Raw genomic sequence first — 25,787 nt, 5'->3', positions numbered from 1 at the left:
ACTGCTAGGTTGACAGGAGCTGGGACTGAGCAACAGGAGCTCACCCCATTGTGGGGATTTAAACCGCTGACCTTCTGATCGGCGAGCCCAAGAGGCTCTGGTTTAGACCACAGCGCCACCCGCATCCCTTTCCAAAGATTAAATTAAGTCTATTGTCAGAAGTCATTGTAGATCTAGATTCTTGTTACAAGCTGTTTTTGGACAGGAGCTTTCTATTACACCATGCCCTGTGGTTCGGAGTTATCAAACTTGTCAGGCCCATTAAAAAGATTTCCTCATGTCTTATCTGAGTTGCATGTTATTTCTTTCTGTAACAGTGAAAGTATATTTGCCCCCTTTCCCTGCAGAAATATTCTGAAAAAGCTGTCCACCCAGCTCTCATGGAAGTCTTAATTTCGACCCTCAACATCTTATTCAGTGTTATGCCAGACTCAAGTAAGAGATTCTCCATGAAGCTGGGTAAGGAAAACTGGAAGAGGCTATTTTCTATATTTCTTTCAGAAGCATATTATTAAGCTGTAGAATTTGTTGCTGCTGAATGTTAATGCGTCACAAAGCTCTGTAAGAACCCCTAACATTAACGAAGCATCTATTAGAGTAGATGTGTTTTTGAAATGTCTCATTCTCCAATCAAAATGGAAGTGTTCTGTACCTAGAGTGCCTGCAGGCTAGTGGCTCAGTTTTCCCCAATTATTGCTCTTCTGCTGTAAGCTACATGCAGAATTGAAATTTAACTATCACACTTCAGGGGATATAGCACTTTGTATGTATGTGTACATACTGCTTTGTTTCATCCACATTAGTGAATTTGACATAGCCGTGAAAGAAAGGATGGGAAATTGAGTTAAAAATTATAGCCATTTTTAATATTCTGTTTAATTTGTACAAATACACTTTTTTTCTTGCATGATTTATTTAACCACTTTTTAAAGAGGCAGACTTAAACTGCATTGCAGGGGGTTAGACTAGATGACCCTTGGGGTCTGTCCAACTTTACAATTCTATGATTCTAACAGTTTAAAACAATTAATTTATAATACCATGATGCTAAAATTGTGCCCTCTGGAAGGGCATCATGTCTTTAAACATTTTTAAAGATGTGCTAAAATGCCTTTTCATTTAAGCACTATTTGCACAAACAATTTTTTAAAACTCTGTTAAGAATGATTTGATTAAAGGTTTATCCACACTTCTGCTTGTCCTGCTTGTCCTGTGAGTAGAAAGCAGGGGTCCAATAGGTTTTCCGCTTGTCCTGTGCTTTCCAGGCATGGACACAAGCTGTTTTCCATTTGTCCCACCACTTTCCCCAGGAAAACCCACTCTATACTGCTGAATTGGAGTAAACATCGATCCGCAGAAAACCTAGCTGATGTTTGTTTCAATTCAGCAGAAAAAAAGTTGGTTTCCTCGAGGGAAATGGCAGGACAAGTGGAAGTGTAGACAAGCCCTCAATGGGGCCAGTTGGAAAGGTAACAATGAAGACAAGCCATAATGTAAATGCATGTGGATAGGCTCACCTGAATATGTCACTGTGCACTTCAGAACCAGACCTTTAAAAAGACAGAGGAGTACCTGTACCTGCAGAGACTACGGTACTGTTTGGCTCTACCATAAATTTGGATTATCCATGATCTGAGAAAGAAACGAGGAGCACGGGGAAAATGCAGAAGGACAACAATTTGATGACAATATCATGTAAATGCCCCTTAAAAAGCAAATAATTCCATAGTGGCAACTCTGGAATCATCTCTAATGACACTTGGAAATGTCAGCGAGACATCGTGAGACATGAAATCATGTTTAGTATGTAGAGAATCCTTTAGAATATTCAGAGCCTTGAAATTATTGTTGCCTTGGCTTGCGTAAGGCTTGGCTAGGTACTCTTCAGATTCTCTTAAGATTGTATAATTGAAAATCCTAACTCAAACATTTTGTGTGAGCACAGTTTTCCTTCCCTCCAGCATCTTCCTCTTTCATCCAACTGAACCTGGAGCTGAAGGCCAAATTCTGCACTGCACAAAGGTATTAAATTGGGATAGTAAAAGTAATTCTCACGCTCATCTCTCTTGAAACATTTCTCTTCATTTCCGGTGTTAACCTCTAGACATTCTAATAGATTTGTAATGTTGACCCTTAGACATGAGATTTATGATTTTCATAGAGTACCAGGTTAATTTTGGATGTTCTGGAAATGGCAAATAAAGCCTACAATTAACTACTGCCTTAAGGCTTGGTGACTTCAAAGCTAATGATATTAATAAACTAGAGATGGTGTCTTGACCAAGTCTGCACCTCCAGTTTCTCATTTTGCATAATTTATTTTCCCTTTCAAGTAACCCTGGTTTGAATCATGCTTGTTCAAGTTTCCTGCATAGCATATGCCTCAATCTTCATTCATCCTCAAAGAAGCCGGAGGATTCTTCCCAAGAGGGCAAGTTTGATAAAGTGATTTCTGTGTGTGTGATGTGTCTTTGAACCTGGCAGCATACAGCTGGGTCTGGGAACAGAAATAGTGGCAAAAGGTTTGGGGAAGATACGCTCTTTGAGTTAGCTGCCTACAGTGACATTAGCATGTTGGCAATATAAAATGATTTAAGCTGTGTAAACATTACTAGCTTAAAGTGCAGCTAGGTCATTCTTTTTCTCCATTTGGACTGAAACTGGTTTGGAGGAAAACACATCAAAATGCAGTATTTCTTAAGAACCAACAGGATAGATACAGGACAGATACGGGATTGCGACCAAAGCCCATCGCTTCCCAAACCAATGATGGGCTCATATTCAATGCAGAGTAAACAGGGTGTGTGTGTGTACACAGCCTTGTATTGTGAGTAGAGGCTCTTGCAACACCTGCATGGCCCATTCCCCCTCTCCCCAAATCTTTAAAACAATTGAATGTCTGGCCAGTGGTCTCATATAAGATAGCATGAGCTATGGAGCATATTTTATGTTCCTGTCTCTTTTGTGGAGTAAGGTGGAATAGAAGGGCAATATGAGAGATGCATGGACTATTACAGTGGTACCTCGGGTTACAAACACCTCGGGTTACAAACACTTCGGGTTACAGACTCCGCTAACCCGGAAATAGTACCTCACGTTAAGAACTTTGCCCCAGGATGAGAACAGAAATCGTGCGCTGGTGGCGCGGCAGCAGCAGGAGGCCCCATTAGCTAAAGTGGTACCTCAGGTTAAAAACAGTTTCAGGTTAAGAACGGACCTCCAGAACGAATTAAGTTCTTAACCAGAGGTACCAGTGTATTAGCAGCATTTTTTGGGGGGGGAGGGGGGTAAACAGACATTGGTGTTCTGTGCCCCCAGCTTTTTATTTTGTGTTTGTGTGCTGCTGCCATTTTCATGCAGTTTTCTGATTGCCTTTCTTTTTAGTGCATGACCTATCAGAACTTTTGCAAAAGAGTCTGCCACAGTTAAACTTCGGGATACAGGAAAGCCTCAGCCTCTTATCTGAGACCCCAGAATCTTTCTGTTTAGATGAAACTCTTCGTAGTCACCAGTATAGTCTCCTGCTTCTTTTCTACTTTGCTTTTAGTCAGGGAGACAAGTAAGTGAAGTGACTGGAACGGGGGGGGGGGGGGGCGGGAATCATTAGGTGAGATCAATCCGCTTAACTTAAAAAACAAACCAAAACCAAACCCTCTTGCTCTCAGATTTGTTCCAGAAACAGAGCTTTTCTCAGCTATGAGAAGTTTTCTTCTGTCAATCCAAGACCAAGGAGACTGTCCACCCCCATATGTCTTCAAAGCTGTTTTGTACCTTCTGGCAATCTGTCAAGACAAGACTGAAGCTTTAGACTTGGTAATCACGGCTTCCAAGAGCAGCTTTTAAAATCTACACTGTCACATTTCTGAAAGTTTGTTACTGATGTTCCTTTCCAGACAATTAAAAGTCACTGTTTTGTTCCCTTAGTACTAGTATCCAGGATACAGCACCAGCAGCACAATATCTCATCTGCTTTCTCATGAGAAAGTAGCCTTGGTATAGGAGAATAGCCATCATTCATCTTCTGGTTTTGCGTAGTGTTGTAGTGTAGGACCCATCTAGCAAGGAGAAAACTCCTCCTGAATAAGTTTGTGGAATAGTGAGACAGTACAGGAATACTGGATATCTCCTGTGTTAGATGCCTCTTCCAGTGCTGTAGTAACACACTCGGAAGTGAGAGTGGAAAAGAGTGTACAGGAGGCACCAAGAACACTAAAAGAAACGAGGCAGGCCTTTGCAAAAAGATAGTGAGAGGATTGTCCCCACCCACAAATGCTGTCATAAATTGTATCCAGAATGTGCCATTTACATTTGAAAAATGCATAGCTGTTTAATTTTGTTCTAGTATTCAAAGTATTATAGGATGCAGTTTTTAATTTTTAAAGAAATGTGCATGTGATGACATTTTTAATGAAAATGGTATTGTCTGCTTGTGAAACTGTTGACTTCAATATGCTTTCATAATACTACAGTGGTACCTCGGGTTACATACGCTTCAGGTTACAGATGCTTCAGGTTACAGACTCTGCTAACCCAGAAATAATACCTTGGGTTAAGAACTTCGCTTCAGGATGAGAACAGAAATTGTGCTCTGGCAGCGCAGCGGCAGCAGGAGTCCCCATTAGCTAAAGTGGTGCTTCAAGTTAAGAACAGTTTCAGGTTAAGAACGGACCTCCGGAACGAATTAAGTTCTTAACCTAAGGTACCACTGTATTCCCCTTGTATAGATGAATATAACGTTGAAATTCTTCCTGTTATAATGACTTTTAGGAGGATTATGTTCCTCATAAGAGGGACTATAAATGTATCAGTCCCTAAAGAGGTTGTTTTGACTTTTCTGATTTCCCCTTCCAACTCTCCAAATCCAGGCTTCGCTCTCTGCTATAAGGAGGATCCTGGATAGTATATCTGATCTGAGCCTGGTGTATGTCCATCATCCTCTGCTCCTCAATTTTTTTTTACGCTATCCTGAATTTATGGGAAGATTTGGTCACCGCATCCTTCATCTATGGCTTTCCTGTGAAGACTACAGCCACACTGAATCTGAAGATACTGACAAAAGACTCTCTGCTGGCTTTTCTGACTCCTTAAACAACTTTAACAGTTTGCTTTGCATGCTGAAGGGCAATCTGAGTGCTTTGCTTGTCTTGCTGGTATGCAATTTTTTTAAAAAAAATCAATACAAGATCACCTTGTAGAAATATTTAGATTGCCTACCTAGATTCCATGTGTTGCAAAATCTGTTTGTTTTCATCATCACCATCAGCAGCATTAAATATCACACACATTTAAAGTGGAAAAGATGCATGCCTCAGATTTGTTTTCTTAGAATGACGATCATTGGAGACGGTGGTGTCTTTGTATTGTATGGTTTTATTTGTACATACAGGCTGAACATAAGATGGAAGGGTTTGCAGCGTTAACACCCTTAACAGATCTAGCCATAACAATTTTTTTTTGTTGTTAAAAAAAAATGCCATACCAAAATACTTACAAATATTGATACACAATGTTATAAAACCTTTCATACATACAATATTATCCATACCTATTAGAATTTAGTATTCCATAAATTTAATTAATATTCCTCAAACTGGAATTCCTCTGATATCTACAAAAAAATCTTTTAATTCTTCTTCCTTGTCTTTTTCCGTCCTTAGTCCAGTAAATTAACTTAGCCAGTTTAATCAATGCTCAACTTCTCAAGCTATTATTTGGGGGACTTCCTCCTTTTTTTCCAATTATAGGCTACTCATATTTTAGCTGACATGAATAGAATATAAATCAGTCCCTTTTCCTTCTTAAAAACCTAATTACACTTATGAGATAGAATCATAGAATTGTAGATTTGGAAGGGACCCTGGGGAGTCATTTATTCCAACCCCCTGGAATGTAGAAATACTGCCTACAGCCATCCCTGGGTGCCTCCCACCACTCCTCTTCATCCAGCCAGGCCCTTGTTTGTGCTACTGGGTTTCATAACAGTCAAGAAACATTCTAATGACCTTAATTGTGCATTACACAAACACACAAATAATTTTGATCTTAATGGTTTTAAAACGTGTCGCTAATTTGACTGCATTGCAGCAGAGCCACCCAGTTTTCTCTTGGTGGGGGCTGTGCTTGACTGCACCTTGGCTTTTATTTTAAATAATTAGGCTACAAGAATTATTTCTGTAATTCAGACTTTAATTGTAGCACAGCCTGTTGATTTAAAAAGTACTTCATTTGAATATCTGCATTGCTACGATGTCTCATTCATCCAGGTTAGTATGATAACTTGACGATTTTGGGATTTGGCTTCTAGGTAGGGGTCCAGATCAGTCTCTGTGCCATAACCATAGAGAGCAGCAGCAGCAACATTCGCTTAAACTGGGCCTGGTCTGCTTTTCTTCTCAGGATCTAGTCTGTGTTGGCACCAGTGAAGTAGCCCACAAAGTCCTCATTACCCTGAAGGCCTTCCTGAAAATAGATGAGAATGTTCATGTCTGTGACCTCCTTCGAAGCCAATTTCTACAGATTCTGCAGAATCTTCTGGTAGAAAACAATTCCAGCGTTTTGCAAGGTGAGTGACAGACCTGCCTTAAGTGCAGGAAGCCGTGGTTGGGTACCAAATGCCCTCAAGTAATTTAAATACTGCCCACAGGAGCTCTTGGGCCAAGTATTTCCCTGTTCCTATGTGTCAGAGCAAGACAATATTTTGGGGAAATTTAACAGAGGAATTTGGGAATTTTTCAAACATAACTGCAAGTTTAACCCTTAGCTATGCCTGCTAATGTAATCTGTCTCTTCCCCTGATTTGCTTATTTGGTGGGTTTCTCTCTCTGAGAAAAGCCTACTATTTGCCATGCGGAGGGTTAGTAAATGGTGCCCCTGGACATGACATCACCATCCCTGCTGTGAAATAAGTGGTGGCTCTTCATACTTCATTATGCTACTTGATTCTTCTTTCTTGATTGGGATAGAAATGGTCAGATATGTGATGAATTAGCACTGACACAGTTTTTTATCAAACAAACATGTTTTACACCCATCAATTGGGCCAGCACTATGTTTGAATCAGGGCAGACATTAAAGTCTTTACTAAGAGCACATCTGTTTGCAGGGCAAATCATGTTGATCATTGTGCATCCTTGCTCATCTGATATGCAGCATGCCATCTGTTAGTTGTATATCAGCGTCCTTCTGATGCAAAATCAGCTGACCCTCTGCTGTAATGCAACACAGCCTTAGAGTCAATCTCACGTGCTGATTTGAAATGGTACGTGTTGTTTAGGACAGCCCAGAGCAGCCTGTTACTTTAATTATAGCTTTTCACTGCTTCTAACAGGACATAATGACTCTTTAGCTCTCCAGATTAAAAAAAATTGGTTTCTGTCTCTGACAAAGGTGTTCACCATGTACACAGAAGATAGTTCCTGCAGCACTTGTTTGTTTTCTCAGTTTTTGTAGTCTAGAGGCCAATAAGTAATTTTCTTTCATGTTTCTTTTTAGTCAACCAGGCCCAGCCCCTTTTACTGAACCTCCTCTTCCTGGTTCAACTCAGGCATGCGACAGAAAGAGAGCTGGACAGCACGGACTTCAGATTGCTTCATCTGGGTGAGCTTCTGAATTTGTTCAGTCTGGATCTTTGGTTTAGAGATGAGAATATTTTATCTGGGGCATCTTAGTTGACGGGTCTAATAGCTACAGTGTGGTGTTGTGGCTAGAGTGCTAGATTAGGGTATAAGAAATTCAGGTTCAAATTCCCATTCAGGGACTGAACTCACTGGGTGACTTTGGGTGAGACATTTATCTATTTGTCTAATCTCAGAGAGCTTTCTGTAAGGATAAAATGGGGATGAATAACTCCACTCTGAGCTCCCTGGAAGATTTATAGATTTATTTATTATTGCATTTATTTCCCACTTTTTTCTCCAAGGACCTCAAAGTGGCATACATGGTTCTCGCTGCTGGTTTCACAGATCCTAGTCCCACATTCTAACCACTAGGCCACTCTGGCTATGTGTCAGCTTTCCCCAGGTTTTCTACATTCCCTGTAGTATGTTTCTGATGGTAGCAACAGTATCCTGCTTTAACCTCCAAAATGTATGCTGGTGAGGAGTTGTTAACATATATCCTAATTATGATGCACTGCTGTGGCAATATTTATTTCAGGATTTCTTGTGCTCTGCTTTGAAGCCAGATGGATTTTGTCTGTGTCTGTGAATTGCATTGCACGCTGATTTGATTGGCGGTCTGAGCAGGTGTAGCTGTTTTCATATCGAGCCTTTTCCCCCAAATATTTAGCATATTGGAATTGAAAAAAGATGAAAATTTTATTGAGTATTTCTGTCACACAGTCAGCAATTTGTCTGGAAAATGCAGCCCAACAGACCATGAAATTCTGCATCCGTCCCTCAACTACCTGTATTGGAGCCTTCAGCAGACAACACCAGCCAGCCAGAAAACAGGTAAAAAGTGAAAAATGGATTCTAACTGCCCACTCCTCCTTCAATCTTATTATTAATTAAATTTGTGTACTGCCCTATACCCGCAGGTCTCAGGGCAGTTTGCTACAAGGGGCCTGCCCCTACTGGAGCACTGTTGCTGTGTGAATCCACATTTCCCCCATTTGAATTCAGCCACTGTAGTATATGCATGTGCAAAATGAGTTTGTCCCCCTTGTCTGAAATCACAGTTTCTCTGGTCCATACTAGTAGGTGTCGGAGCTGTTATGTACTGAAGTTCTCACCCTGGGCCAGCAGGGGGATACTGTAGATAGTTTTCACTCAGGTCCACACATGCAAATAAGGGATTGAAAGTGACGTTCAGTGATTGGATAGTTACAGAAAGTTGTTACAGTTGCGTTGTAGTGGAGCTCTATATAAGCAGGCTGGCTGAACCCTTCAGTTCAGTTCAGTTCAGTTCTGGCCTGTGAATAAACAAGAGCTGTTTGAAGAATCGTTGTGTCGTCTGATATGTTCACCCACAACTTAACAGGAGCCATGTGCAGAGAAGAAAGGAGGAGGCGCCAGGGCTCCATTGTGTAAAAGACTGAGGGAAACTGAAGGAGTGGGAAGTTCCTGGAGTCCCCCCCCCCATTCCCTGCCAGTGACAGGGGGTGGGAGGAGAGAGAAGAAAGGGAAGGGCATCACACCTTCAGGAACCCCCCCAAAGCCCCCACACAATAGGAGCATCTTCCATATGGCCAAATACATGGCAGGGGCGGTGGGAGACCTGCAGCCTCTCATGAGATTATTTAGCCAAGTCACTGCAGTTTAGCAGGAAAGTATGGAAGCCACTGCAGGTCCAGTCACACACCAAACTTCCCACCCAGCATAAATCCCTCCCCCAAAATGAAGAAGTAGAATGAATATGCTGTAGGCAGCCGGTTGTGATGGGAAGGCAGGAGAGGGAAATCCTTCTTAGAGGCTGTGTCTGGAGCCTTTCTTTGAATCCAGTGCAGATGCCAGAACCTCCATCTTTCAACATCTAACTATGAGGACTGCTAAAGACATGGCATGACAGGAGAAAAGGCTATTTAAAAAGGCCTCTCTCCTACTTGCTCATTCTGCACATATATCTCATTAAGTTACTTTCTATTTAAAATAGGTATAGAGCACAAACTTAATTGTGATTTTCCACTACATGATGCAAATCTACAGGAGCCCTTGTAGGGGGCACGGGGAGGACATTGAACATCATTGATCCTTCCTGGTGCTCTTGGCAGCTGCTGCCTTTCTGCTATGCCAGTTTCACATGGCTTGTTAGACCCTTTCTTTCTTTACAGTGGTGGCTATGTTATTTTCCAACACACCTTTGCTAGAGCTACTTGAGAAAATTATCCATCTCACTTGGTTGCCAACCTGTTCTTCAGAACCTGCTTTGCCCTCATCCAGTGAAGCACTTCTCTGCTCTGCTTGGCTGCTGATTTCTTCTCTCTTGACTCAACAACACATTTACAACACAGAGGTTAGATATACTGTAAAACATTTGCATTAGAAAGTACAAATAAAAATTACTGCTTTTATTCATAGACACAATGCACAAAGTTTAAGCATTATTAACTTTTTATTATTGGTTCCCTAAATCTATTGTATTAATTAACTGTAATCCCAGTCTGAAAGTTCATATTGGTTTATTAAGCTGAGATAATAGTTAGCCTTTTGTCTGCATAGGCGGCCCTTTGCTCCCGTCTTTGCAATTTGATCAATCAAACCAGGAGGTCTCTGACTAGCCATTGTTTTCTTTTCCATCAAAAATGATGGTTGTGAGCTTTGGAACTACTCAGGTCTTAAACTAACTTCAAATTAAGGTTTAGGATTAATAGTTTCCCAGTTCAAATGAAACAGGAAACCATGGTTAATTGGAGACTCAAGAATGTAAGATGAGTATTGCTGGATGAGACCAGAGATCTATCTGGTCTAACTTTCTGTTCCCACAGTGGCAAACCAAATACCCACAGACAGGATATGTATGTAATAGCACTCATGCTGGTTTTATGGTTTACGCTGTGAAGGGACTGGTGTATGGCAAAGATCTGGTTCCTATCTTGGCTTAATAATGAACACAGACATAGTTTATCATACCCCAGCCTATGAATAATTTAGCCCAACGGCAAAATCAGCATTTCAAGTCCCAAACCATGTTATTCCATAAGATAGATAGGTATTATATGTAAATGAGGCATTACATGAATGGCTTAGAAACAGGTGATATAAGGTCACTGTATTGATATCATATTCAGAAATTGAATTTTAGTTTATCCTGTGTGTGAATTAGGATAATTCCTGATGGTCTCCTGTCATTGTTTGATGTTGTTCCCTCAGTTTTGGCAAGCACAAAATGTTCAGAATGGATAGATGGATGCGTCTAAAGCTCATGAATGTGAGCTAATGTTGTGCCGTTCCCTAATCCTCTGAAGGGGAAACAGCAGTTTAGTAAATGATTAGCCTCATTCATTTTACCAGAGTGTTAATAATGAGGATGAATCAAAAGCAGATTTGCATAGCTGACTGCCTGTGTTCCCTCATTCTGTCTATAATCCCTTAGAAGTCATGGAAGCTCTATTTAATTCCATAAGTGAATAATACTGGGAATACATTTAATGAGCTGCAGATCCAGTGTCTTTTGAGGGGTTGGTAATAGACGGCTGGACAAAGAAAATTAGCAGCCCGGCTGCTTCCTTCACTCCAATCGCTCCTATCGCCAAACATTTTCTGATTCATTTCTGAAAGGTTGATCATGTCATCTGCCTTGATGTGGACCAGGTCTTCAGCGCACTTGCCTTCAAGAGGAAGAAACCCACCCTGTTCTTTGGTAGGCTGCATATTTGCCAGCATCAGCTAAGAGAGCACTAAAGGCTGATTCATATGTAATAGAAACAGAAGTCACTTTTGCTAAGAAATGGCATAAATCTGGCCTAATGTAGAAATCCCTGGGAAGCTGCAGTCCTTTGTGGTTTCCCAATTCATTTATGTGTGCAGGATCAGGACGTCTCATCTATATGCAGGGGTTGTTCAATTCCTACATGAAACTATATTATTATTGTTGTTATTATTATTATTATTATTATTATTATTATTATTATTATTATTAAATTTATTGGTTTAATATAATAGTGAACGTTCATAAGTTCTCAAACATGAAACTGTATATTATTAAGCAAAAAATGGGGGGAGACATGAATTTTCCTTCCCTTTGACCTGTTCTTCTGTTTTAGCAGCACAGACTGTTCTCAGTGGTGTCTGCCTGAGCACTGATCAAATCTACACACACTTCAACAGTGCTGCATCATCAAATGATCCCAGGCCATTCACTGGGCCCCAAGTGGCTTGAAGATCATAGCAACATTTGAATACATTATAGATTACTGTATAAAAGATGGGGGGGGACTTTCAAACTTTCAAACATTAATTTTTATTTTCTGAGAAGGCCAATCACTAAAATGGGTTTTATGTCATTTTCAGATGCATTTTTTTTTACCTTATAATCAAGTCATATTGAATAAAAGTACTTGAAATTAACACTGCATATATTAGAATTGAACTGATGCTTTCGTATGGGCTTCATTGCCTCTCTAAAGTTTATGCAACACTATTCCAGAAAATAAGTTAGCTAATCCATTTTCTTTCCCAAAACAAAATGAAAAGATTAATCCAGGCATTCACATACAGGGGCCTGATAGGCCAGAGAACAGTAGATTCAAATAGAAGTATAAAATATGTTTAGGACAGGAAAGAGAGTGTGTGTCTTTGAGAATTGGGGGGATTTTTTTCTTTTTCTTTTTACATGTTCCTTGGGAAGGCTGTGCTGCTGTAGACTTAGTGCACCAGCCTCTGCTAAACATGCACTGCACATGTAGGAAGGGACAATGCAAGTTGCTTAGAGCTACCTGTAAGAAAGGTAACTAGCAAATACAATTGTCGTCATCATGCTAGAATAGTAAATCATTGTTGCTAATGGTATGAATGTAAAGTACTAATAGATGGTTTTATACCCAGTCAGCATCCTTCAGTTTCTGAGAGCCTTCTTTAGGCAGAACCTCTGCTCATCATTTGTGAAGTTTGCTGTCCGGTCTACAGATGAACATGGGAATGAACTGCCACAGTCAGAAGGGGATGCCTCTCTGTGTCCAGTAGCCATGCGGCATGTAGTGTCCTTGGTTATTCGTCTACAGAACCTCCTGCTCCAGGTAGAAGTCTAGTGATAATAACTGAAACCATTTTGCCATCAGCAACACCGTCGATCTGTTTCAAACACAGAGGAGAAGGCATACAGTCCACTGCTATCTCGCTCACTTTCCTTGTTTCTAGAACTGAACTGTTTCACTACTGAGAGGCTTTTTGGATCATTATTTAATTTCCAGTGTAGAATGAATATAGATCCCAGGACTTTGTCCATGACAAGCCTTCTTTTAAGACTTCTTTTTAGCTTCTGTTATGTACTGAGTTGAATAGGATCCAAACTGCAGCAGTCTGATTGGTCCTAGAACAATAGGATCCAAAAGGCAGCAGTCTGATTGGTCCTAGAACAATAGGATTCAGAATGCAGCAGTCTGATTGGTCCTAGAACAATGCAGCAGTATGATTGGTTGGCAGGAACTACCCAATCATGCTCCAGATAGAAGTGAATCCACAACCTGATTGGCTTACAGTAGAATTCCGGAATTAGCCAATCTTGTGCAGCCCATTGTGTAAATAATGTATATAAAGCTGATACTTTGAGGGGACTTTCATTCATTCCTCCTCACCACTATGAGCTGAATAAAGAGCATGAAATCACTTCGCGACTCTGAGTATATTTCACTGGCGACGAAGGTGGGATCCCGCTGAGCTGACTGCCACACACAGCACCGCAGCACCGCCACCTGCCGCACCGCTGCCTCGCACCGTGTATCCAGGCTTCAGCTCCGGGACACAAGGAACTCAGAATGGCAACCGACAACAGCTTCTCGCCATTCAACCCAGCATCTGGAGACTGGGAAGCGTACGCCTCCCGTTTCACCTTCCTCCTAGAAGCCAAAGGGGTCACCGACGAAGAAGACGCCAAGAAGAGGGCGATATTCTTCAGCGTCTGTGGAGAGGAGACGTTTGAAATCGCCCGGGCTCTCCTTGCGCCGGAAGACGTCGCTACTGTTCCATACAAAACAATAATGGAACAGCTGAAGGGGCACTTTTCACCGCAGCCCTCAGTGGTGGCTCGTCGAAATGCCTTCTACGCAAAGCGGCAAGCCCCTGGGGAAACCATAACTGGGTTTGTGACCTCTCTCCGCCAAGCCGCCCGGTTCTGCAACTTCTCAGAGCTGGAGAACATGCTTCGTGACCGCCTCGTCGGTGGCCTGAAGGATGAGAAGCTGCAACGACGCCTCTACGCTAAGAAGGACCTAACGTTCCAGGTCGCTCTGGAGGAGGCCCTGGCAACGGAAGCTGCCGAGAGGTCGACGCAAGAGGCACGGCCGAGCCAGCTGTCCCAACCGAGGGTCCACCACGAAGACCTCACCGACGACTCAGGATCCGACAGGGAGGAGGTGCACCGAGTACAGCAGCGCACTCAAGCAGCCCACATACCACAGCTGCCTCGACGAGAAGGAGGGAACTGCGCAAGCTGTGGAGAAAGTCACGAGAGGAGGACCTGCCGTTTCCGCAACGCAGAGTGCAGGCAGTGCAGAAAATTGGGACACATCGCCCGGGTGTGTCGGGCTCGGCCCACCCGACGCCAGGCATCAGATGACCAATCCAAGAGCCCCAGGTCCCGGGGCCCAACGCACCAAGGCAACTCGACAGAGCTCACGGACTTCCAGGTATACCAGTTGCCCCACCCCAACGTAGAGAAAATTTATGTTGACGTACAGATAGAGGGGGCCCCATGCCGCATGGAGCTTGACACGGGTTCAACTCTATCCATAATCTCGGCAAGGACCTTAAGGAAACTGTGTCCTACTGGGGGTCCCAAACTCAGGCCGGCCCCATTCACCCTCCGGGACTTCCAAAAGCGTAAGGTCCCCACAATGGGGGTGGGGACCTTCAGGGTGCAATACCGAGGGCGGACGCGGCAACTGGACTTGCTTGTGGTCAAGGGCCCCTACATTAGCTTACTGGGATTGGCATGGTTTGGACCACTAGGGCTAGCCGTCACCGGGGTGAACCACACTAGCTTACAAGTGGACGTGGACGCCATATGCAAGGAATTTCTGGGGGTTTTCGATGGGAAATTGGGACAGTATACGGGCCCCCCCATTGCTCTACAGCTTGACCCCGCAGTACGACCGGTCAGGCTCAAGGCCCGCCGGGTCCCGTTCGCCCTGAAACCCCGTATAGACGAGGAATTGGACCGGCTCGTGGAGCAAGGAGTGCTGGAGCCGGTGCCTAATGCCCCCTGGGAAACCCCAATCGTCACGCCCGTCAAGCCTAATGGTTCAGTCCGCATCTGCGCAGACTACAAATGTACCATAAACAAGGCCCTCACGGCCCATGCATACCCAGTGCCAGTGGTCAGCCATGTTCTTGCCACCCTGGCTGGGTCGAAAATTTTTGGCAAGCTGGACTTGGCCCAAGCATATCAACAGCTGCCAGTAGATGAGGCCACAGCAGAGGCACAGACGATTGTGACGCACAGAGGAGCATTCAGGGTAAAGCGGCTGCAATTCGGTGTCAGCGTGGCACCAGGCATATTCCAGAATCTAATGGACTCTCTACTTAAAGGGATTCCGGGCGTCACCCCCTTCTTCGATGATGTGTTGATTGCCGGGCCCACACCAGAGGAGTTTGAGGACCGCCTCCGCACCGTTCTGCACCGTTTCCAGACGGCGGGTCTCAAGGTGAAGCGGGAAAAATGTCTACTAGGAGTGCCTCAGGTGGACTTTCTGGGATTTATGGTGGACGCAGAAGGGGTCCACCCGACTGGGGACAAGGTACGGGCCATTTGTGATGCCCCAGCGCCCAAGAACAAGACTGAACTTCAGGCCTTCTTGGGACTATTGAACTTTTACCATTCCTTCCTTCCCCACAAGGCGGCGGTAGCAGAGCCCCTACACAGACTCCTGGACAAGCGGGCCCCTTGGGTGTGGGGCCAGCGCCAGGAGGCCGCATTCCAGGCAGTCAAGGACTTGCTTGTCTCAAACTCGGTCTTGGCACACTTCGACGAGAGGCTGCCGGTGGTGCTAGCATGCGATGCCTCGCCCTATGGAATTGGCGCTGTCCTGGGACACCAACTCCCGGATGGAAGAGAGGTACCGGTGGCATACTTTTCCCAGACACTCAACTCAACCGAGCGGAACTACTCGCAAATCGACAAGGAGGGTCTGGCAATCGTGAAGGGAGTAAAAAAATTCCATGATTTCTTGTACGGGCGGCCCTTCACCGTGGTGACTGACCACAAGCCGTTGCTTGGCTTATTTGCCCCTGAAAAGCAGACCCCCCAAGTGCTGTCTCCTCGCGTCCTCAGGTGGTCAATTTTCCTTGCCAGCTACCAGTATGCACTGATTCACCGTCCGGGGAAGGCGATGGGCCATGCGGATGCCCTCAGCAGGCTACCACTACCGGAAACAGGCCCCGACCCAGCACCCGCACAAGAGGTTATGAGCCTGGAGCTGCTTCCCGACCGCCCCATTCAGGCACAAGAAGTTGCACACCATTCCAAGAAAGATAGGGTCATCTCCCGGGTCCTGGACTGGGTGTGGAGGGGATGGCCCAGCAGCAGCCCCGGGCCAGAATTCGCCGGCTACACAACCCGCAAACATGAACTGTCGGCCCACAAGGGGTGCCTGTTATGGGGAAGCAGGGTCGTTGTTCCCCAGCCCCTCCGAAAAAGGGTCCTCACAGCCCTACACGAGACACACCCAGGGGTAGTAAGAATGAAGGCCCTTGCCAGGAGTTATGTGTGGTGGCCGGGGATCGACGGAGAGATAGAGGCCTGGGTCAAACACTGCCAGGCCTGCCAAGAATCCCGCCCAGATCCCCCAAGGGCCCCAGTCCAGTCCTGGGAGTCCGCCCGAGCACCATGGTCACGCCTGCATGTGGACTTCGCTGGCCCCTTTCAGGGGAAAACATTCTTCATAGTGGTGGACTCCTACACCAAATGGCTGGAAGTCGCACTGGTACCGTCCACTTCTACGTCCGCAGCCATCCGGGTACTACGCAGGCTGTTTGCAACCCACGGGCTCCCTGACACTCTCGTCTCAGACAACGGGACTGCATTTACGTCAGGAGAATTCCAAACCTTCACAGCGCAGAACGCCATCCGCCACATCCTTTCGGCGCCATTCCATCCTGCCACCAATGGCCAAGCAGAACGCATGGTGCGGACCACCAAGGACACCCTTCGCCGCATGACGCAAGGGGATTGGGAGTACCGCCTTGCCACATTCCTTCTAGCACAGCACAGCACCCCCAGCTCAACGACTGGCCGGAGCCCCGCTGAACTACTAATGGGTCGGCGCCTTGCAATCAGATTGGACCGCATTCACCCCGATAGAGCTCAGGATGAGGTAGTGGTGGGGGAAGGCAGGAACCCCCGGACCTTCGAGGCCCAGGACCCAGTGTACGCAAAGAATTTTGGGGCAGGCCCAGCATGGGTACCCGCCACAGTCACCAGGGTCACTGGCCCCGTGTCGTACGAGGTGCTAACAGATGGGGGGCAATGCTGGCGCCGCCACTGCGACCAGATACGGTGACGATTCCCGGGAGAAAACCAGGAGGAGGAAAGGTCAGAGGAGTCCCAAAGGAACAGAGGGGCAGTGAGGCCCATAGAGCACGAGGGGCCAGCAGGAGAGGCAGAATCAGTAAATACAGAGAGGACCTGCGAGGCCGAAAGGACACCGGAACCAGAACCACAACTGAGCGAGCCGGTTGCGCCAGACCAAATAGCCCCATCACAGCCAGCATCCTTGGAACACGAGCCAGAACCTGAACCCCGGACCAGGGAACACCCCAGGCCGCAACGCACACGTAGGCCGCCAGCGTACCTCGAGGACTATGAATGCGACCTCCCGGGCAGGACTGGAACTTAGAGGGGAGGGGTGTTATGTACTGAGTTGAATAGGATCCAAACTGCAGCAGTCTGATTGGTCCTAGAACAATAGGATCCAAAAGGCAGCAGTCTGATTGGTCCTAGAACAATAGGATTCAGAATGCAGCAGTCTGATTGGTCCTAGAACAATGCAGCAGTATGATTGGTTGGCAGGAACTACCCAATCATGCTCCAGATAGAAGTGAATCCACAACCTGATTGGCTTACAGTAGAATTCCGGAATTAGCCAATCTTGTGCAGCCCATTGTGTAAATAATGTATATAAAGCTGATACTTTGAGGGGACTTTCATTCATTCCTCCTCACCACTATGAGCTGAATAAAGAGCATGAAATCACTTCGCGACTCTGAGTATATTTCAGCTTCCTACAACTTAAGTTCCTCACTAGCAACAGCTCACTTCTGCTACCTTACTAAAGAGGCTGCCATGCAATCTTAAGATTTATCTGAGCAACATTTTGCATTCTTTCGATAGTGGAATGGGGGTGGGGAGCCACTTCTACATCAGTTCTAACCTATTAAGTAGTTTTGTTGTGGGATTTGTTGGCAATGATTCATGCCCTCACCCTTTCCCTTATATTTGCAGAAGGACCTTTTGCTGTCTCAAACTGTTATTGGCTGTCTTGAAGTTTTGTTGGAATACATGTATTCGAGAAACCCGATCACTGGTACTCCTTTCAGCATCCTTATAAGTGTTTACTTCGTTCCTTTGCTTTGCTGTGATTGTCTGCATCGGTGGGCACAGTATCTTCGCCAGTTGCAGGAGAGATTTTTAGTAGCAGGGGACGGAAGAAGCTGTCCTCTCATTTTCCGGAGTGTTTCTTGCTTTGCATCAGGGTGGTAGGTGGCTGAGAATGCCCTTTACGTAATAGAAAAGCAAAATGTAAGTTTCCAGTTCTAAGAATCTCATTCAGTTCCCAAGAAAACATTGCAAACTCTCTTGCCTATACAGCAATCTGGGTCAGACCCAACAGGATACGTTCTGGTCAGCCTTTACCAAGCAAAAAGGTGCATTACTAGGACAGAGAGTGTTTGGTAAATTATTCTATGGATTAATGGTAACCAGCAGCATAAGGGTGTCTCTGACAATTGACTTAGAAAAGCACCTGGGCACAATCTACACTGAAGCCCCTGTTCCAAGATATTTATTCCTTACTTTTTGCAAATGCCTTTGTTGCTCAGTGATCACGGTGTAGTTCCTTATCACTCAATTCTGTGACATACATCACTGTAATTAGTTTTAATTGCACAAGGGTGATATTTTAATTGCACAAGGGTGATATTTGAAAGATGTTTTCGTTTTACTCAGGTAAAATGCACGTGCACCTATGCAGACTGTCATTTATGCTTAAAATGTGATGTGCTTTCCCCCTTTTCCTCCTTGAAGGCAAACACATGCACCTCTCTGCATGCCTATTAAATAACTACAGGTAGGGAGATGTGTCATGTGACCCACCAGAAGCAAGCAAAAAGTGGCAATCCTGCAAAATAATGCTGATATGGATTGTACACTGGTGTAGGGAAGAGTTTTATGGAAGGTTTCATTTAGATGGATTTGAAATGGTGTGTCAATGACCACAGTATTAAGGTGGGGTCATGTGGCGTTTATAATGGTATATTCAGCAGTGATGTAAAAGTAGCTTTATTGAACAACTTTCATACTATATTTCACATAAAGTAGATAATATTCCAGTGGTCTAAGCTCAATTATGATAACATAGTCACTTTCCTAGACCTTGCCTTCCCTGAAATTATTTCTTTTCTCTGCTTCACTACTCCAGTACATTTTTGTTGTGAATGAATGAATTAGGTAAGAGTTTAAATTATTACCAGCAATATTTTTTGCAGGGGGAGGGGCAGGGAGGTGCAATAGTAAATTTTATCTCCGGAAATTCGTTTTGATGACTTCAAGGAAGTTTCATTCCATATGAGTAAGTCTCTTTAGCTAGAATGTTTTCCACTTGGTTGGTTTTTAAAAAGCTAACTGCGATTGCTTTCTACATTTCTAGCATCCCATATTGTCTCACAACCATGGAATAAATTCCTGCTGATCTCTCTCCTAGATAGTGTTGATAATTCATTTCTTCACCCAGAAATTCTAAGACTAGTTGCTTTGGTGAGTATGGGGGCTATAAACTGCTATCCTGAAAGTTTCTAGTATATTGTTAAAGAACACAGTGTATCTGCAGGTATTTATGCTGTGTACATTAAAAATGGGCAACATACAGGCAAATTCTGTAGCCCTGTAGTGTTTGTTAGGGCCAAAACAGGTGTAAATAATTGAATTTCCTGATTTTAAAATAAAACAAAAACAATCAAATATAGTTGTTGTTAGCTCTTATCCTGATCAGAGCTGTGGCACTGGAAAGGTGTTATTTGTCCCTTTATCTTGCACTATTTCCTTGATCAAACCCCCCCCCCCGGCTGTCTGTATAGTGCGTCTTCCACTCCAGAAAAGCAATAGCAGCTTCAGTGTGCAAGTGGAGTTTTCCATCAGGGAAATGTTGGAGTAGGCAGGATTAAGTGCTGCTTCCCCAGTGCTCTTACTCAAGTCAAAATTGGAGACCCACTTAAATAAAAAACTTTTTTTTTAAGTTGGGGATTTTGTGAACGGTAGGGAAAGATACCGCCCCTCTCCCGGGACCAGGGTTAAGGAACCTGTGACCCTAAAGATGTTTCTGGACTCAAATCCCCATCATCCCTGACCACTGTCCATGCTAGCTGAGGCTTATGGGAGTTCAACAAGACCTGAAGGGTCAGAGCCAGTTCTTCATCCCTGACATCTCAAGGTCAGCAAGTTCTGCCTAAAAAATGGGGAAGTTGTTTTATGATACCTCTGGATCATAGGAGCCAATTCCTAGGAGCCGTGGGGGCTTTGGCTCCCACAATAAAATCACAAAGTTGATGGGCATTCCCATTCAAATGGTGTGTGTGTGTGTGCACTGCATCATGTGATCAGTTATGCAGGTGGGGTTTACCTGGGCCCCCACAATATTTTATTCAAGTTGGCACCCCTGCTGTGGAGCCAGTGTTTGTATCATACTTGAGGAAAGCTGAACTATGGAACTCCATGCCACAAGACAATAAATTAACTTTAATTACTATGTTTTAAAGTTTATAAGGTATCAGAACACTAGAATTATTTCTCCAATTGAAATTGGCCGCATACTTGAAGAAGCAGCTAGTACTAAATTGCCAGAACTTTCTGATGTCACAATCAGCGCACTTCGCTCCTTTCTTGTTCAGGTGAGCCCTTTGGAAATGATCTCATAACAGTAAGCAGTAACTTGAGAGTGATATCATAAGAATGGTTGTTATGGGTTGTTGTTGTTGCTGCTGCCACCATCATCATTAATGGAAGTTCATTTCACAATACAGCACTGATTTTGCAGCCTCGAGTGGCGGTTTCAGGCCTTGGGCGGAATCCTTTAGTCTATCTTCCTAAATGTGTGTGGAGGGGGGTGAAGCGGCGACCCACGCCTCCCTTGTGGCGGTGGTCCCAGGGTTCCCCGTTAAAGGGGTCTTGAGGGGAGGCATTGGCCATACGCCGAGAGGTTGTCATTGCTCTCCCCTGTGACGGTGGCGAAACGGGAGGCGGGCTCTCTGCCTGAACATATTTCTCCAGAGCCGGCCCAATTCCCACACATTCTGGATAACCCTGATGTCTCCCAGATCCCCAGCTGGGGACTGGGAAGGATAAACACCCAGTGTCTACGCCAAGGTCTCCCTACATCTGAAACTTAATAAAGTTGTGGCCAATTTTAATCCCATGGCACGTTGAGTCATTCCACTCAGGGGTCGCCTGCAAGCAGGTTAAAACATTAGCAGGGTTTTAACCACACTTGTAAAGTAATAGAATGTATGGATAATTTAGAAGGATCAAAAATTTGGATAAGTATTGCTATGTAGTTGTAAATAATATATTTAGGACCCATGGAAGGGATGGGGGGAAGTCAGGAGATTCAGAGCAATCTCGATATTTGGATTCGTAACTGTTTTTTGTTGTATGTTTATACTTTTAAAAATCAAATTAAAATAATATTTTTTAAAAAAAGATAACAGCAGTTTTTTAACTGGGATTGTAAACTGCCTTAGGATATTTATTATGAAGGTAATAATAAATACCTTAAATAAGATGCAGTGATTCCTCAATGAGAGTAACCTCCATGGTGATTCTGAAATGGTTCTAACAACTTTAGCAAAAGCCACTTGCTTCAGGAAACAGATTGCAGAGGGGTTGGTAACTTAAGTCCATGAATTTCATTGGTCTCCTCTGAGTATGACTAAATGTTAGATTCCATCTACAGTTACTTATTCCTTAATTTACAGAGAAGCACTCTTTCCATGTGCCCTTTGTTCCTCTGGTTCAGTACTACAGCACTAAGCCAGCATGGAAAGCTGACATATGGCTATGCCTTTGGCTTTTATTGCTAGGGTAGGAAATGAAGGAAAGGGAGATAGGAAGAAACAAACCTGTTAATTATTTCTGTAATTCCTTTCACTTTGATGTAAGCTTCAAAGGGGAAAATGTCAGGTGGATTCAACTCAAGCAGCATCTGTTCAGACCTTGCTGGAGAGCCTCCCGTCAACAAGCAGGAGTCAGCCGACCTTTCCAGGCATGATGTATCCTTTTGGCAGGATGCGTGCGAAGTTACTGGAGTAAGGTACAGGCTGCCATCTGTGTAGGTCTGAGGTTGAGACTAGACTGCCTATTTTGTGACATCCACTGGGAAGAGTATGAATATAGTTTCAAAAAGGTAAAAAGAAAACCCTGTCAAAGTGCTTTTTGCCTTTTCATCACTTGCACTCAGACAACATAAAGCAGTCAACATTAGATATAAAGGGCCCTAGTTTACAATAATTAAAGGTAAAGGTACCCCTGCCCGTACGGGCCAGTCTTGACAGACTCTAGGGTTGTGCGCTCATCTCACTCTAGAGGCCGGGAGCCATCACTGTCCGCAGACACTTCCGGGTCACGTGGCCAGCGTGACAAGCTGCATCTGGCGAGCCAGCGCAGCACACGGAACGCCATTTACCTTCCCGCTAGTAAGCAGTCCCTATTTATCTACTTGCACCCGGAGGTGCTTTCGAACTGCTAGGTTGGCAGGCGCTGGGACCGAACGACGGGAGCGCACCCTGCCGCGGGGATTCGAACCGCCGACCATGCGATCAGCAAGTCCTAGGCACTGAGGTTTTACCCACAGCGCCACCCGCGTCCCTTTACAATAATTACTTAAGTCCTAAATAAAGTAAAAAGTCCTGTTTTGAAAAAGGCAACTCGGAAGGCATCCAAAGGCTTGCTTGTTTGCCTTCCTCATTGTTCCATTAATATTTTTCATTGTTCGTATTAGATTGCAAACAAAACAGTGCTTAAACTAGTAATGTTTGCAATGAAGAACAGGGAGTCTGTTTTGTGGCATTTTGCGGAGTGTCCCTGGGTGCCTTCAGATTGTTACTTTTTTGCATGAGCAATTGAAGTGAATACTGGAACTTTGGGTTTGTGCAGTTTAAATGGGTTAATGGGTTCTGTTGCCTTGGCACAGGCATGACCAAACTTGGCCCTCCGGATGTTTTGGGACTACAATTCCCATCATCCCTGACCACTGGGCCTGTTAGCTAGGGATGATGGGAGTTGTAGTCCCAAAACATCTGGAGGGCCAAGTTTGGCCATGCCTGCCTTAGCACAACCAAGGCGCTTGGAAAATACACAGAGAGGAATTTAACATCATGCTATGTTGATTGTTCAGTCAGGGCAGGCTTGTCAGCTTGCCAGATGCAACCATCCCCTCTCTCTTCACCTCGCACAGCTGTTCCAGGGGTTCTCCTGACACACTCTCTCCAAGCCAAGTTTATTTGGGGAGAGAAGACCTGTTGTGCAAGTGGAAGTTCTTCCTTGTGCCAGCTTCCACTTGCAGGACTTATTAGTTGACTCCAGCCCATTGGGTCTTTTGTGCTTTGGAAAGTTATGGGGGAAAGTATAAAATAGAGTGCGAATGGATATGGAGTGTAAACACTCCATTAGTGTTTTCTGGACATCAAAGTACTGCGTATAGGATAGATTTAGATGCTGACAGTCAAAACTTCTGAGCAATTTATATTTTCTGCTCTCTTGCCAACATGTGTTCATATGGCAAATATTTCAGAGTTTTCGGGAAAAGAATAAATGAATACATTTTCTAAGCAGTGTATTATCCTTTCAACACTTTATTCTTTCACTCAAGCCTTTGAATTCAGATGTCTTGGAGGAGTGGCAGTTTCTCTCTCACATATCAGAGACTGAAATGAGGAAGCAAACAATACTGAGCAGAGAACATAATGAATAAAGCAACTTGCCTTTATAATTTCTTACCAGCCAAAGGCTTAAAGGAATATAATACAAGTGATTAAAGCCTACAGAAGTGATTTTGTTATCTAGTCGGTAGTTTATGTTTAAACTTGTAAATTAAAAACTTTAAATCTGTTTTTTGTCTGCCTTGGAAATGTGTTAAGCGAAGCATGCATTTCAGAGTTGTTTTCAGCACTGATAAAGAAAAGAATTTGCAGGCACTTCTGATAAATTCCCTAAGTGCTTGACCTCAGTAAATAATCTATTTTGCTACTTTACGCATCACCATCTTAATATTCAGGTGCCATGAATCATTGTTTTGGTTAATGCAAAATGATACCATGTTAAGAGAAAGCTTTTGTGGATCAAGGGTTTTACTATATCTAGCCAAATTCAAAGTCAGCACTCATTTGTTTTTTACACACACACACACACACACAAATACAGTTGGCAATAGCAACAGTAACAATGCTCTCAACCCTTTTGGTACAATAGCTGAGCATTCTCTGAAATCTTCGCTCTAAGGGCTGATTCTCAAATGTGACTACTGGGAAAATCTATAGTGATAGATCGTAATAGGAAGCACCCACATTGTGTTGCTCAAATTGTAGTAATTGTAGCATTTTTTAATATGTTGAGAGGATGTTCTACCTTTCATTTAACAAAATATTATTGTCTGATGCTTCAGCAGTTATATAGGTTACCTGTATGTATAAAATCTCTAAAACCACTATACAAAAAAGGCAGAAGTGAAACAGCCACTGCCCCTATGTTTACAATACAACCAAAGACTTACAACCTAATCAAAGACAAGACACACTGCAAGGAAAGGGAGGTGATATAAAAGAAAGGATGATCAGGAGAGGCATGCCTGCTGCTAAGTGGAAGGGCACTTTCACAGCACAGAGCGGCAAGAGAAAAGGCCCCAGGTGCAACTCAAAGGGTAATCTTAGGTGTAACAAAGAGATTGGTCAAGTGAAAACTAGAGAATTAGGCAGTATCAAGGAGTGAAACAATCTGAAAGGCAAGTGGGAAATAGAACAGATAACAGCAGAAGAGGGCTAAGAATAGAAGCAGGAAGCCAACAAGAAAGATACAAGAGTAGTCTATTAAGGAAATAAAATTAACCAGAATGTTGGGGGTGACTCTAGAGGAATGTGAATCCTAGTTCTACTGATCAACTGAAAATGGCGAGTTCAGCAAGAAGGACATGAATATATAGAAGAAAGGCCTGTAGCTCATTGGTAGAGGATCTCCTTTGCATGCCGAAGGTCCAAGGTTCAACCTCTGGCATCTCCAGGTAGGGCTAGGAGAGCCCCTGGACAGCTGTTGCAAGTTAATGTAAACAAGGTTGTAAAGTCTGGTGCCCCTTATATGTTGGACTACAATTCCCATCATCCCTCACTAATGGCTATGTTTGCTGGGGCTGAGGGGAGATGGAGTCTAGCGGCATCTGGAGGGCATCAGGTTGCTGAGTTAGATTGTCCAATGGTCTGACTTGACGTAAGGCAGAATTAGCATAAGAAAAATCTTTTGAAAATAATCAAACAGTTATTTGTCTTCCATGGTTCCAAACTTGAGAAGATCAACATTATCAAGAATGTGAGAAAGTGTTTTTTAAAAAAAACTGGGGATTTGTCCATTGAGAGAAGTGTATGACTATTGCAGCAGTGCACATAAATTAAAGGCCCATTGTGACAAATACAAAAAGGGGAGCATTTACACTACCTAGATTTCATACATGAATAAACTTACTTGCTGGAATGGTTTCCCCGTAATGTATTTTTACAAGCCTGTCAAATCTTAATGAGTTTAATTAAATCATTTATATTTAATTGCATTTGCTTGTTTTAGATAATGTATGATTCCATAGACAAAAATCTTCACCAATTATTGGAAAAGGCCATCTTATTTTCATTATCATCGTCCCTACTACAATAGCACGCCAAAACAAA

At 43.8% G+C, this 25,787-nt stretch overlaps 1 protein-coding gene across 3 annotated transcripts in view; it reads left to right on the top strand.

Moving 5' to 3' along the window:
* Positions 1 to 23,967, top strand: part of MEI1 (meiotic double-stranded break formation protein 1) — a 39,773-nt gene extending 15,806 nt beyond the window's left edge. The window contains exons 15-31 of one of the 3 annotated variants that reach the window (XM_053405972.1): positions 348 to 459; positions 1,962 to 2,022; positions 2,334 to 2,431; positions 3,385 to 3,559; positions 3,666 to 3,813; positions 4,866 to 5,150; positions 6,397 to 6,562; positions 7,492 to 7,596; positions 8,340 to 8,450; positions 9,770 to 9,951; positions 11,217 to 11,298; positions 12,483 to 12,673; positions 18,094 to 18,175; positions 19,517 to 19,623; positions 20,622 to 20,753; positions 22,021 to 22,130; positions 23,742 to 23,967. In XM_053405972.1, coding sequence (XP_053261947.1) covers positions 348 to 459; positions 1,962 to 2,022; positions 2,334 to 2,431; positions 3,385 to 3,559; positions 3,666 to 3,813; positions 4,866 to 5,150; positions 6,397 to 6,562; positions 7,492 to 7,596; positions 8,340 to 8,450; positions 9,770 to 9,951; positions 11,217 to 11,298; positions 12,483 to 12,673; positions 18,094 to 18,175; positions 19,517 to 19,623; positions 20,622 to 20,753; positions 22,021 to 22,130; positions 23,742 to 23,787 — 2,193 coding nt within the window. In that variant the 3' untranslated portion in view covers positions 23,788 to 23,967. Of the gene's footprint in view, positions 1 to 347; positions 460 to 1,961; positions 2,023 to 2,333; positions 2,432 to 3,384; positions 3,560 to 3,665; positions 3,814 to 4,865; positions 5,151 to 6,396; positions 6,563 to 7,491; positions 7,597 to 8,339; positions 8,451 to 9,769; positions 9,952 to 11,216; positions 11,299 to 12,482; positions 12,674 to 18,093; positions 18,176 to 19,516; positions 19,624 to 20,621; positions 20,754 to 22,020; positions 22,131 to 23,728 lie in introns of all 3 variants that reach the window. The other 2 variants (XM_053405970.1, XM_053405971.1) reach the window with 2 other exon arrangements.
* The last annotated feature ends 1,820 nt before the right edge of the window (positions 23,968 to 25,787 follow it).

The sequence above is a fragment of the Podarcis raffonei genome, chromosome 10 (assembly GCF_027172205.1).
Source record: "Podarcis raffonei isolate rPodRaf1 chromosome 10, rPodRaf1.pri, whole genome shotgun sequence".
Taxonomy (NCBI): domain Eukaryota; kingdom Metazoa; phylum Chordata; class Lepidosauria; order Squamata; family Lacertidae; genus Podarcis; species Podarcis raffonei.
This window is presented reverse-complemented; position numbering and strand designations above follow the sequence as displayed.